The sequence below is a fragment of the Nelusetta ayraudi genome, unplaced genomic scaffold (assembly GCF_046127955.1).
Source record: "Nelusetta ayraudi isolate G7.1 ecotype Tasmania unplaced genomic scaffold, CSIRO-AGI_Nayr_v1 ptg000029l, whole genome shotgun sequence".
Taxonomy (NCBI): Eukaryota; Metazoa; Chordata; class Actinopteri; order Tetraodontiformes; family Monacanthidae; genus Nelusetta; species Nelusetta ayraudi.
The window spans coordinates 1,775,116-1,786,634 of record NW_027466079.1 but is presented as its reverse complement, the minus strand read 5'-3'; the positions used below and the strand labels follow the sequence as shown (position 1 = coordinate 1,786,634).

General features: G+C 44.9%; 1 protein-coding gene across 1 annotated transcript; it reads right to left on the bottom strand.

The window, feature by feature from the left end:
• Window positions 1-2,519: 2,519 nt before the first annotated feature.
• Window positions 2,520-10,924, bottom strand: LOC142891220 (ribonuclease inhibitor-like). Its single transcript, XM_076030671.1, has 4 exons — window positions 10,915-10,924; window positions 3,495-3,504; window positions 3,295-3,456; window positions 2,520-2,694 (listed from the first exon to the last, which is right to left on the bottom strand). The coding sequence occupies exons 1-4, from the start codon at window positions 10,922-10,924 to the stop codon at window positions 2,520-2,522; spliced, it is 357 nt and encodes a 118-aa protein (XP_075886786.1).
• Between the last annotated feature and the right edge of the window lie 595 nt (window positions 10,925-11,519).

Genomic DNA, 11,519 nt, shown 5'->3' with positions numbered 1-11,519 from the left:
CTCTTAAAGCTCTCTCTCTCTCTCGCTCTCTCTCTCTCTCTCTCTCTCCCTCTCTCTCTCTCTCCGACCTAATGGGCACCCCTGTTTCAAACCCAGTTTCACTCATTTCAAACACAAACCAGTGACTGCAAATTGAATTTCTAAAAGCAGTGAAGTGAAAATCATGACAACAATAACAAGAGTGATAGAAGTTGTAGAGTGAAGAGGGTGAACTGACCTCAGAGTCTCCAGTTTACAGTCTGGACTCTGCAGAAAACCACTCAGTTCCTTCACTGATGAATCCTGCAGTTGGTTCTGACCCAGGTCCAGGTGTCTGAGGTGGGAGTCGTTGGACTTCAGAGCTGAGAGCAGCCAATCACAGCTGAGGTCTGACAACCTGCAGCCCTCCAACCTGAATAGAGAAGAAATGATGGAGAGTTTAGAATCAAAGTCAAATGTCAACTTTAGAATCTGACACTCAACAAAGGAGAGAGGGTGAGTGAATGAGCGCTGCAATCTGAAATCTGACCAGCAGATGGCAGGATTTTACACTCTGTACCTTTAAACCAGGGGTGCTCACACTTTTTCAACATGCAAGCTACTTTTAAAATGACCAAGTCAAAAAGATCTACCTACTATACAATCGGTGTGTGTGTGTGTGTGTGTGTGTGTGTGTGTGTGGAACGCAGATGTTTTGCTAGCAGCATCTCCCAGGATCTCCGGTGCTTCTGCTGTGCGTGACTTTGAAGCGTATTTTGCGAGTGAGGCGTCTCCGTCAGTTTACGCCAGGATTGCAGGCTCACGTGACAAGCACGGTAGTTTGGCGTGTATTTAAAGAAAACAACAGCCAAACTCTTTTTGCTGTCCCTGTCTGCTCTCATACAGAATGCAGGTATCTGAAGTATACATTGATTTTAACAATTATTATAGTTTCAGATTTAAAATGAAATCTGCTTTATGTCTCCTTTATTTGATCTGAGCGGTGCAGAAGCCGATTCGTCTCATTTACCTTTGACTGTAAAATCCAGCACATATAAAAACAAAATCCAGCACATCGTACATTATGACCAAGATCACTGAGTTCCTGCCTGAACCATTCTACCTGCTGGAAGTGACGAGGACTCCACACGATTGACCTAATGGACACCCCTGCTTCAAACCCAGTTCCACTCATTTCAAACACAAACCAGTGTCTGCAAATTGAATTTCCAACAGCAGTGAAGTGAAAATCATATTTTTGTTATATGTTTATAACGATGGAATTTTACCAGGGTGTCATCACTCTGAACATCATAGTGAAACGTCGACTTCAGAATCTGCAACAAAAGCAGTCTGCAATCTGACCACTAGATGGGAGGATTTTACCCACTGTACCTTCAAGCCCAGTTTAGGGCGTGTTTTCATTGCCTCACCTCACCACGGTTCGCCTCGGTACGATTGCATTTTCATTGGCTCTGTGATTACGAGACCGTGGGCGGAGTCGACACGGTAAAGCGGGACAATGTTTTCCCCAGCATCACTTCTGTGCGATACACAACAGCGCAGAGATGGACAAAGTAGAAGTTGTTTCATACCTGCTGCTCGGTCTGTGGTTGCTTTTCTGTTCAAGAAAGAACACTTTCCCTCACTGAAGTCACAGTTGATCATTTATGCAGCAACATTTATAATTTATTGTTTCGTTTTCCATGCGAGCAAATGTGTAGTTCAACCTTCATATTTTCACCAAAAGTAAACACGAGACGGATACAACGGGAAATAGCGTTTATTTAAAAACAAACAAACAGAAAAACAGACAGTAAACACGCCTCCTTATTTGAAATAGCTGCCCTAGCGAGCCAAGGACGACTTTGTTATATGCCGCGGTGTTTGAGGCTTCCTCGCGGCCAAGAGCCACGTCCTCTCGACAAATCAGTATTTCGTCTCTCCTCAAGACTCCTGGGGTTCCCTAGCTTACCGCGCCTCACGCAGGAGCAACTCGATTTATTTTCTTTACCGAGCGCTTCGCCATTTGCCGTTTTCGCGAATATGGTTGAACACACTCGCGACGTCGAGGGCATTCCCGGTTCGCCTGCCTCTCCCCAAAAGACGTTTGAGAAGTTTTCAAAAACTGTATACACATAAATGTATTTGTACAACACCAATAGTAGCTACTTGTATTCACGGTAAAATGTACCTGACACGGAAGTTCTGTGTCAAAGGACTTGGCGTGGATGTCCGCTCTGACAGGGAACATCGACGCGGACACGGAGCCAATCCAGGGCCCTGCTCGTCGCTACGTCACCACTAAACTCGCTTCGTCTTGCTCGGACCCTGGGGGATTGAGGTACCAAAACAGCGCCCCCTACAACTGTGTAGCGGCCAGTGCAAACACCCTAACACCATACCATGGCGAGGCGAGGTGAGGCAATGAAAACACGCCCTTTCATTCATTATCAAAAAAAAAGTGTCTGCAAATTGAATTTCCAACAGCAGTGAAGTGAAAATCATGACAACAACAACAAGAGTGATAGAAGTTGTAGAGTGAAGAGGGTGAACTGACCTCAGAGTCTCCAGTTTACAGTCTGGACTCTGCAGAAAACCCCACTCAGCTCCTTCACTGATGAATCCTTAAGGTGGTTCCAACTCAGGTTCAGCTCTCTGAGGTGGGAGGGGTTGGACTTCAGAGCTGAGAGCAGCCAATCACAGCTGAGCTTTGTCAACCAGCACCTCTCCAGCCTGAATAAAGAATCAATATTTGATTCCTTCCATGGTGTAAATGTCATATTCAGAGTCATTTCTCCCTGTTGATGATCCAGATGTGCAGCTGTTGGGATCACTGAGTCATTCCCTCAAAGGAGTCATTGTGCCAGTGGGTTGTCAACACAATAACAACAGCAGTGTGTCAGTCAGTGTGCAGCCAATCAGCAGTGAAGATGGAAAATAATCAGTGAGTCCTTTGTGTGCTTGTGGCTGTTTTCAGTCATCAGAGACTCGTTACAAGTCAAACACATTCAAAGGACAAGATGAAGAAATACTGCTGCACTATTAATCTGCCTCTAATATTTCTTCACAGGATCTTCTGCTCAGTCATGTGACCTTCATCACCAATCAACAACTTCCATTGAGCTCCAAAGTGACTGGAGACATTTTCCACACTTTCTTCCACCATCCAAAGTCTTTTCTGGCTGCAGATTGTTGACATGAAAATATCAACAACATCCACTTTGTCTAGATGAGTCTTTAATATCTGCTTCAAAGTCTTCACACTGAGCAGCGTTACACACCAGTTGTCATCTGCTGACACACACTGTCCACCAGTAGAAAGCAGGAACTGACCTGAGAACTTCCAGTCTGCAGTTTGGACTCTGCAGTCCAGCACAGAGCAGCTTCACTCCAGGATCCCTCAGGAAGTTCTCATTCAGGTCCAGCAGTGTGAGGTGGGAGGGGCTGGACTGCAGAGCTGAAGACACCACTGCACACTGAAGCTCTGAGAGTTCACTGGATGAGGGAGAGCAGAGAGAGAAGTTGTGGTCGACATGTGAGATTCTAAAGACAGTGAAAGTGAATCAAGACTCATTAATGTCTGATCATCATCATCATCATCATCATCATCACCATCATCATGTAAATGGAGGGAAGTCCCGCGGTGGTGCAGCATGTGTTTACATCTGTGGTGCGTGGTGCCGGGACACTGCAGTGGTATGCAAACACTGTTCACCACTGGCACAGTTGATGATCATAAAGTGCCGTCCATTCTATCTGCCCTGGCAGTTTACTGCCATTTTGCTAGTTGCAGTTTACATCCCTCCCACCAACAACAGCAGTGAGAGGAACGCTGCACTCAATGAACTGTACCAGGCCATCAGTGATCAACAGACAGCAAACCCAAAAGCTTTACCATCCTCACTGGAGATTTTAGTCATGCTGACCTCAAGACTGTCCTTCCAAAAGTCCACCAGCATGTTGGATTTCCAACAAGGGGGGACAACGCTTTGTATGTGGAGATGTTCCGAGGGAGGAGCAGGGCTCGTGCTCATGTGCGATCAATTCCACGAGGATTGGGACGCTCAAAGGAAATGGGTGTGCGTTTGTGTGTTCGCAACATTTTGAACATCCAGATTTTTTTGTTTCAGGATGAAATCCATGTATGTTTTTGTAAATGAAGCCCCAGGTCCTCAGTGTCTCCACTACAGTGTCCTCAGTGCAGCTTCACACTCCAGTGTGTTCCAGCCACTGAGTGTCAACACGTCCTGTTGTGACTGACAGTGTTGCTCTGATCTGCTGCTTCAACTCAATATGATGCTCAGTTGTGTGTAAAGTCACTGCAGCTTGGAGCTCCACTGGATCAGAGATCCTTCACTGGCGTCTCTTCGGACTCCACTGCATCTTTGATGCAACTGCTGTTTTATTGTCTGCTGCCAAATGAAGGAAGAATGTGATGTGTTTGTGTGTTCAATGTGTTGATTGTGTTGATTGACTGTGTAGTTCCACAGTTTTCATTCATGTAGCCGCTCTTTACCTTTGACGCTCAGGTGTCTTCAATGTCCGTCCGTCATACCAGCACCACTACATCATTCATAAATTGATGAGACGTGGGTTCCATTTAACTCGTTTATTTTCCTTCTTGAGTTTTTGGGTCGAGGCAACACAGACAACGTGAGGTCAAAAGAATTTTTGGCTCACCAACCACTCCGGCTTGACCAGCTTTCCATCAAACAAACATTTCGGCCATTTTTTTTTCTCGACCTAAAATAGCTGCGGGTCACCTTTCAAAATAAAATAAGGGCTTCAGCATCAGAATCGGATGGTCTTGGTTCCCTTTCTTGAAGAACTTGGCAGTTGTCAGCCGGAAGGCATCTTGCACTGTACCCCTGACGACGCCATTAACTTCGTCCAGCAGTGCAACGTAGGGCTCTTTCATCAGACGTTGACTGATACATGACTGAACGAATGGCTCGCGGCTTAGCGCATCAGCGACAACGTTCTTAACGCCAGGGACATACTTCAGATGGAAATCGAATGCGGCAAGCTTAGCAACCCATCTTTGTTCACATGCGTCCAAACATGGCTTTGTTAAGATGTAGGACAATGGGCAATGACAATGACCAAACTTGTCACAAATGGACATTTTAACGCCAGGAATTCCAACCTGTGCGCTGGATAGTTAATTTGTGATCGGGACAGTGTCTTGCTGGCGAAAGCGACAGGTCGAGCAACAGTCTCACCTGGTGGCACTTGCGACAGGACTGCGCCAATGCCATCAAACGACGCATCAACAGCGAGAACGAAGGGCTCACTGAAGTTGGGGTGGGATAAGGTGACATTGCAAGCTAATTCATTCTTCAGGGTCTGGAACGAATCTTTGCATGCAGCAGTCCAGTCGCTCGCCATAAGCGCTGGTGGAGCAGATGATCGCTTTTTCACCTTCCTGCCTCTCATGGCCTTATGCTGCACCTGCCTTCCAGAGAGGAGTCTGAACAAGGGTTTTGCTTTAGCAGAGCAGTCAGCTATGAAGTGCTGATAGTAGAAGATTAGGCCCAGGAAAGAATTAATCTTCCTCCAGGAAGGGGTCACACCATCACTCTCCATCAGGTCAGCCTCTCCCACATCCATGATGGCTTTCATCTTGTCAGGGTCCTTCATCACCCCCTCCCCACAAATGACATGTCCCAGGAACCTTACTGACCTCCGCAAGAGATGACACTTCTTGGGGGCCAGTTTGAGTTTGTGACTTTTCAGACGGGAGAACACCATCTCTAGACGCTCAAGCACCTGCTGTTCAGTTGGGGCAAAGACCATCAGGTCATCAAGATAGCAGAGCAGACTAGTGAAGTTTTCATCCCCGAAGATTGACATCATCATTCGCATGAATGTTGCAGGACTGTTGGACAGACCTTGTGGCATTCTGTTGTACTAGTGGAGGCCAAAAGGTGAAGAGAAAGCTGTGTATTTTTTGTGCTCTTCATGGAGTGGCACATTGTAGAAGCCAGACGTCAAGTCCATGGTGGAGAAGAAGACATTTCCTCCAAGTGCAACCCACCGATCCTGGGGTGCCTTGGGCCAGGCCGTCGAGTCGGACCATGAACAGGACTGTTTGAAGCTGGGGAAGATCTTTGCAGGAGCACCTTCTCCAGCATGTTAATAAGGCGGTTCAGGGCATCAGGGTCAGTGGCCTGTGGCTGCAGTGGGCTCTGTTCTTCAGCAGGTGGTGCAGGTGGCGAGACAGCAGCAAGAGCATTCACTGACACCCTTTCTCTGAAAGTTCTGTTCACTGACATCATTTCAGAATGATATTCGTTCAGAATGTCTTGGACTTCACGAGCAGTCCACTTGTCTATCGTCTTCGACCTGAAGGTCATGGCGAGCTCAGTAGAAGGGCAGTTCTTTATGAACATTCGAGTCACCTCAGTGCTGGGGCTGTCCAGTGACTTTCCTTGCTCCTTCAGACGTTCAATGGCCAAGTCAACAGCGCGGTTCAGTCTAAGCCAGTAGTCAAAGGCATCCTCACCCTTCCCAGGAAGAGTGGTGAAAAGTCTGCTAATGGGAGTGGTGAACACGGAACAGAATCAAAGTGCTTCCGCAAGAGACCATAAATGGCATCGGGGTTACAGGTGATGTTAATACCACTGTTCCTGGTCCCAAACCTGACAACATCCTTTGCTTTGCCACCAAGATGAACAAGGATCTCCTCCGCTTGTTCCTCAGGTTGCAGATTCCCCCTCTTAATGAAACTCCTCATGAGCTCCTCCCACTCCTGGACGGAAACAGAGTCTGAGTTGTCTCCTCTGAAGCAGGGGGGCTCCTTCAGCTTTCGATGAGGGACATATTGCAAATGGGACACGTCAAAAGCATTTGTGGCAGACACATTTGCATGGCTAGGTCGAGGGGTAGCACTATGTAAAGGGGAACTGGCTAGCATATCAGCATGGGCAGGTGAAGGGGCAGCACTGAGTAAAGGGGTAGTGACAGATGCACTGAGGTGAGAGATAATGTCCTGTGCCACCCGCTGGCTGACCTGTTGAATCAATGCATCACCCATCTGACCTACAATACTAGCAGCAATAACATCAGGGGTAGGTGCAGGGGAACACATGCTGTGCCTGTCCGGGACAGGGGAATGCGTGCCCTGGCTAGCAAGGGCATGAGGGTTTGCATCTGAGTTGGGGGGAGGGATAACACCAGTACTGAGCAAGGGGGGCCCAGGTGTACACTGATTACCCAACACTACACCACCCCCCGGAACAGGACTCTCAAACAGTAAACTTGAAGGATGCATAAAACCCCTCCCTCTGCCAGCACCATAAGGAGTTACAAAAACATTACCCTGAGGATTACTCATCTTTCCAAAAAGTTAACAAAACACAATACCACAAAACAAAAGGATGAAACCACAAAAGGCCTAGACTGGAAACTGAAAAAAAAAAAAAGAAAAAAAAGAAAAAGAAAATCAAATAAAAGTACATAAACCCTCTATCTGATGTCTAACACTGCACAAAAGCAACACATCTGACCGACTTCAGTGACCGCAGATGAACAGCAGCAGCAGAACAGTCCCCGGGTCGCTCTGCAGCATCGGTAGCACAACAAAAGAGTCTGGAGTCACGGCACCAATGTGACCTCTCCTATTCTGTCCTGCTTGCTGTATAATGAAGACTTGCAGAAGTCAGGTGTGGAGCAGCAGTTTATTCTCTGAAACAGAATGGGACACAACCATAACTTGCTCCGTGAAACTTGGTCACCTCCTGCTTCATGGGCTTCCTCTGTACTGAAGTAGTGATCGTATAGTTGTTGTTTCTACAATACAAATAATATTAAAAATAAAATACATTTTTCTACAAAATACAAAAAAATGACATTCGCAATTTCAATAATTCGCTCCCTAAAGCTCCATTTTTATACACTGTAACATTCTTCCAGTTACACACACATACCTGAAACAGAATGGGACACAACCATAACTTGCTCCGTGAAACTTGGTCACCTCCTGCAGAGACAACGTGCTCCGTATGAGAGCTGTGTGCTGCTAATGGACATGCTAGCATGCTAATCGTTTTTAATAGCAATAAAAAAAAAAAAAAAACGAACTTTGCTCAAAAAAAAAAAAAAAAAAAAAAAAATTAAATGAAAGACACCAGCACACATTAAACACTGAAACACAGTTACATGAAGCATAGCTCAACTTATTGCATTAATTTCTGTCTCAGCAGGGAGGAGACCGTCTCACCTGCTTCATGGGCTTCCTCTGTACTGAGGATCGCCCAGAATGCAAAGCGCTAACTTCAAAATAAAATAGAAAATAAAATAAAAAATAAAATATAAAGAGCCATGGCTGTGCCCCAACCAAGTTTAACATGATTGAACACAATTTATTTTGTGTGTGTGAGAGAGAGAGAGTGGATGACGCCTTGCAGGTGCGGTCCTGGATGTCGGCTGCTGATTGGACGCGCCACGGCTGAGAAGGAGGAGCAGTCGAGCCAGCCTGACTGTCATCCCTCCTCCGCTCCCAAGTCTGCAGTTAGTCACTTCTGAAATGGTGTTAGAGCACGCAGCCGTAGGTAGTGATGGCCGATGGAGGCTTTGTTGAAGCTTCGACACTTGTTTCAAAAAATGGTTCATTACTCGAGGCTTCAACGACACAGTGCTCGAGGACGTCATCTAGTGCTCAATAAAATGAAGTGCAATAGAAACGTGTCCATTGTTTCATAGGTTGTTTGGGATTTGATTCGCCATACATTCTTGTTGGACAACACTACATGCTTGTATGGTTCAATGCTGACACAATAAAATAAAAATGAAAAATAAAGACAATGTCTCTTTTTTGGCACGACTGATTGTAGTAGACTATAGCTCTATACTTAGCCTGACAGTTTGTGCAATGAATTATATTATATCCTAAAACAAGACTAAATAGCCCATAGTCTAAAAATTATGTTTAATAGTAAGTGTTCAGTGTTCAGATGTCAAATGTGATCTATTTAAAATGTAGAATAGATGAGCTAAATAACACATATATAATACACGTTGATGGGAATTGAACCGTCGCCTCAGTCTTGCAAGTCCAAGATTGTCATAATGTATCACAAACCCAAATCACACTCCCTTTTTTCATCGAAGCTGTTTGAGTAGCGTTAGCACACCGTGATTCCTCATCAACTACAGGCCTACACTTCAAATAATTATGAGAAAAACCCAACGTAAAGAGAGCACTTCCATTAGGAAATAGTCAACATGAAATTTCGTCTTCTACTGACACCTGCTGGTCAAATTGAATAGTTGCAAATATTGTGAAGAAGTTGTCATCTAATTCTAATCCTAAACAATATGGCCATTCAAAGTGAAGTATTAAGACAATTAATCAGGTTTGTACTGCTTGATTGAACACATTCATCCCGTTCCAGTGCACTAAAACCCACTTCCCTTCAGGACCGTGTCAGCGAAGCCAAAACTTCCTTGAGTGACGCTGTTTCCCAGCATGCAATGCGAGCTAGCGATTCACAATACTATTTCATCACAAACATGGATGTAAAAAATAAAAAGGGACGAAAAATGAAACTTCAGGAACACCAACCATTGCAATACAAGCAGAACTGGGCAGAAGTTTTATATTATGTACACCATAATACAGCCTTCTGGTGGACAAGCCATACTATTTAATCCGTGTCCTCCTATGGCACTTCCGTGGGTGGAAGCTCGTCGTAGAGGTCACGTGCTGGTTGCACGTCACTCCACCGATCACCTCGGGGAAGGTCGTTGCCCTTGCAGGGTACCTGATTCAGGTGAGTATATGGAAAATATGGGTCAATGTGGTCAGTCGTAACAAGAGAAGCTTGCTGGCAAAAATAATGCACTACAAGTGGATGTGACACCTTTTTTTTGTTTTGTATGAGCATTTAAAAAAAACAACAACATAATAATAATATGGATTTTGACCATGTATGTTTTGGAGTTCATTGAAAGAGGTTAATATATATATATACATATATATATATATATATATATATATATATATATATATATATATATATATATATATATATATATACATATATATATATATATATATATATATATACATATATATATATATGTGCGTGTGTGTAACTTTAACTAACTTATCTATTTCTATCCATCTATCAAACTTACTATCTAGGGATCTATCTACTACTAACTCTCAAAAAACTAACGGACAACCAAGAGCAACAAAACCAACCTACTGCAATTCGTATATTTTAGTGTGTGTGTGTGTGTGGGGGGGGGGTTAGGTGAGAGGACCCTTGCGTCTGTTAAGGGGTAAGTGGCTTTCCGATGTTAAGCGAGTAGAGAATAATGTGTTAGATTACGTAATTTTTTTTCCGTGAACGCTTGCATCGTGCTTGTGAAACTGCTCACAAAACTCTTGTCGCCAGCCAGTCTAAAATGAAGCGGCAGTTTGACAAGAAAGCTGTGGCTCGAGTTTTTGAGACAGGCGTTGTGTGTTGGTATTGTTGCCGTTACCCGGTTCCGGTTTGCAGGCTGGTTTTTCTGGTCCGTATGTCGTGGAGCGCAAACTTTCCGATACAGATTATGTAGTGCACACTCCTGATAGAAAACGATCATCCCGCGTCTGCCACGTCAAAATGTTGAAAAGTTATGCCCGGTTCACACAGGACGCGGAAGCGCCGCGCCGCGAAGTGAAGCGCTGCGAATCGCCGCGAAGTGAAGCGCTGCAAATCGCCGAGCGCTTCCATTCAGCGCCCATGTTAATCAATCAGTGCGTTTACATGCAGAGCTTAATCGGACTAAGCAATCATTCGGTTTTCTCGTCCAATCGGAGTTCTCACCTTGGTCCCCGTATACATGCAGTTGAGAAATTCAAATTATTGACGGGTCCTCCTCCCAACACTAGGGGGTGGAGTGAGTCTTTTCAGCCGGTCAGCTGCTTTCGGTTGACATATTAAATCTATTATGATATGGAACGATAGTTCATAATGTACGTGTTACTTGCTTTGCAGATAAGGTGTACCCTATTTCTTGTGCTCCTGGTTATTTTAAAAGGCAGACAAGAACGTTGTTTGCTGTTGGAGGGCTACAACAACACTTCGATGCTACGCTTTGTGCCGTCGCTACGGACCCCAAACTCTCGTTCTTGTTGGATTTGGGTTCGGAGCAGACTGGTGGGAGAGTTTGTGTACAGGTTTTGCAAAGGAACGGTGTCTTCAGTTATACACACGCTCATTAAAGTGCCGACCGTGGAGGAAGATGGTGCCGCTGCACGCCGTTTCCAGCAGAATAACAGCGAAATTACCCAAATAAAAACAAATCAGGAAAACATGTCTTTGCTGTGCTTTTATTTACAAAGTTAAAATTCTTCTAACTTACAAAAAATGTGAACGAAAAGGTAGAAATATAAATACGAAGGAATACGTATTTGTTCAGGGGTGCGCAAAGCCGGAGCCCTGCATTTGCTGCGCTACCCTTTTTAAAAAGGTCTCCGTTGCGCGTTATTTTAATATGTCCATCTCTTTTAGAAGAGAAAGCATCGCCCCGGTCTCATCCTCTCTCCAAATGTCAACATTCTTATT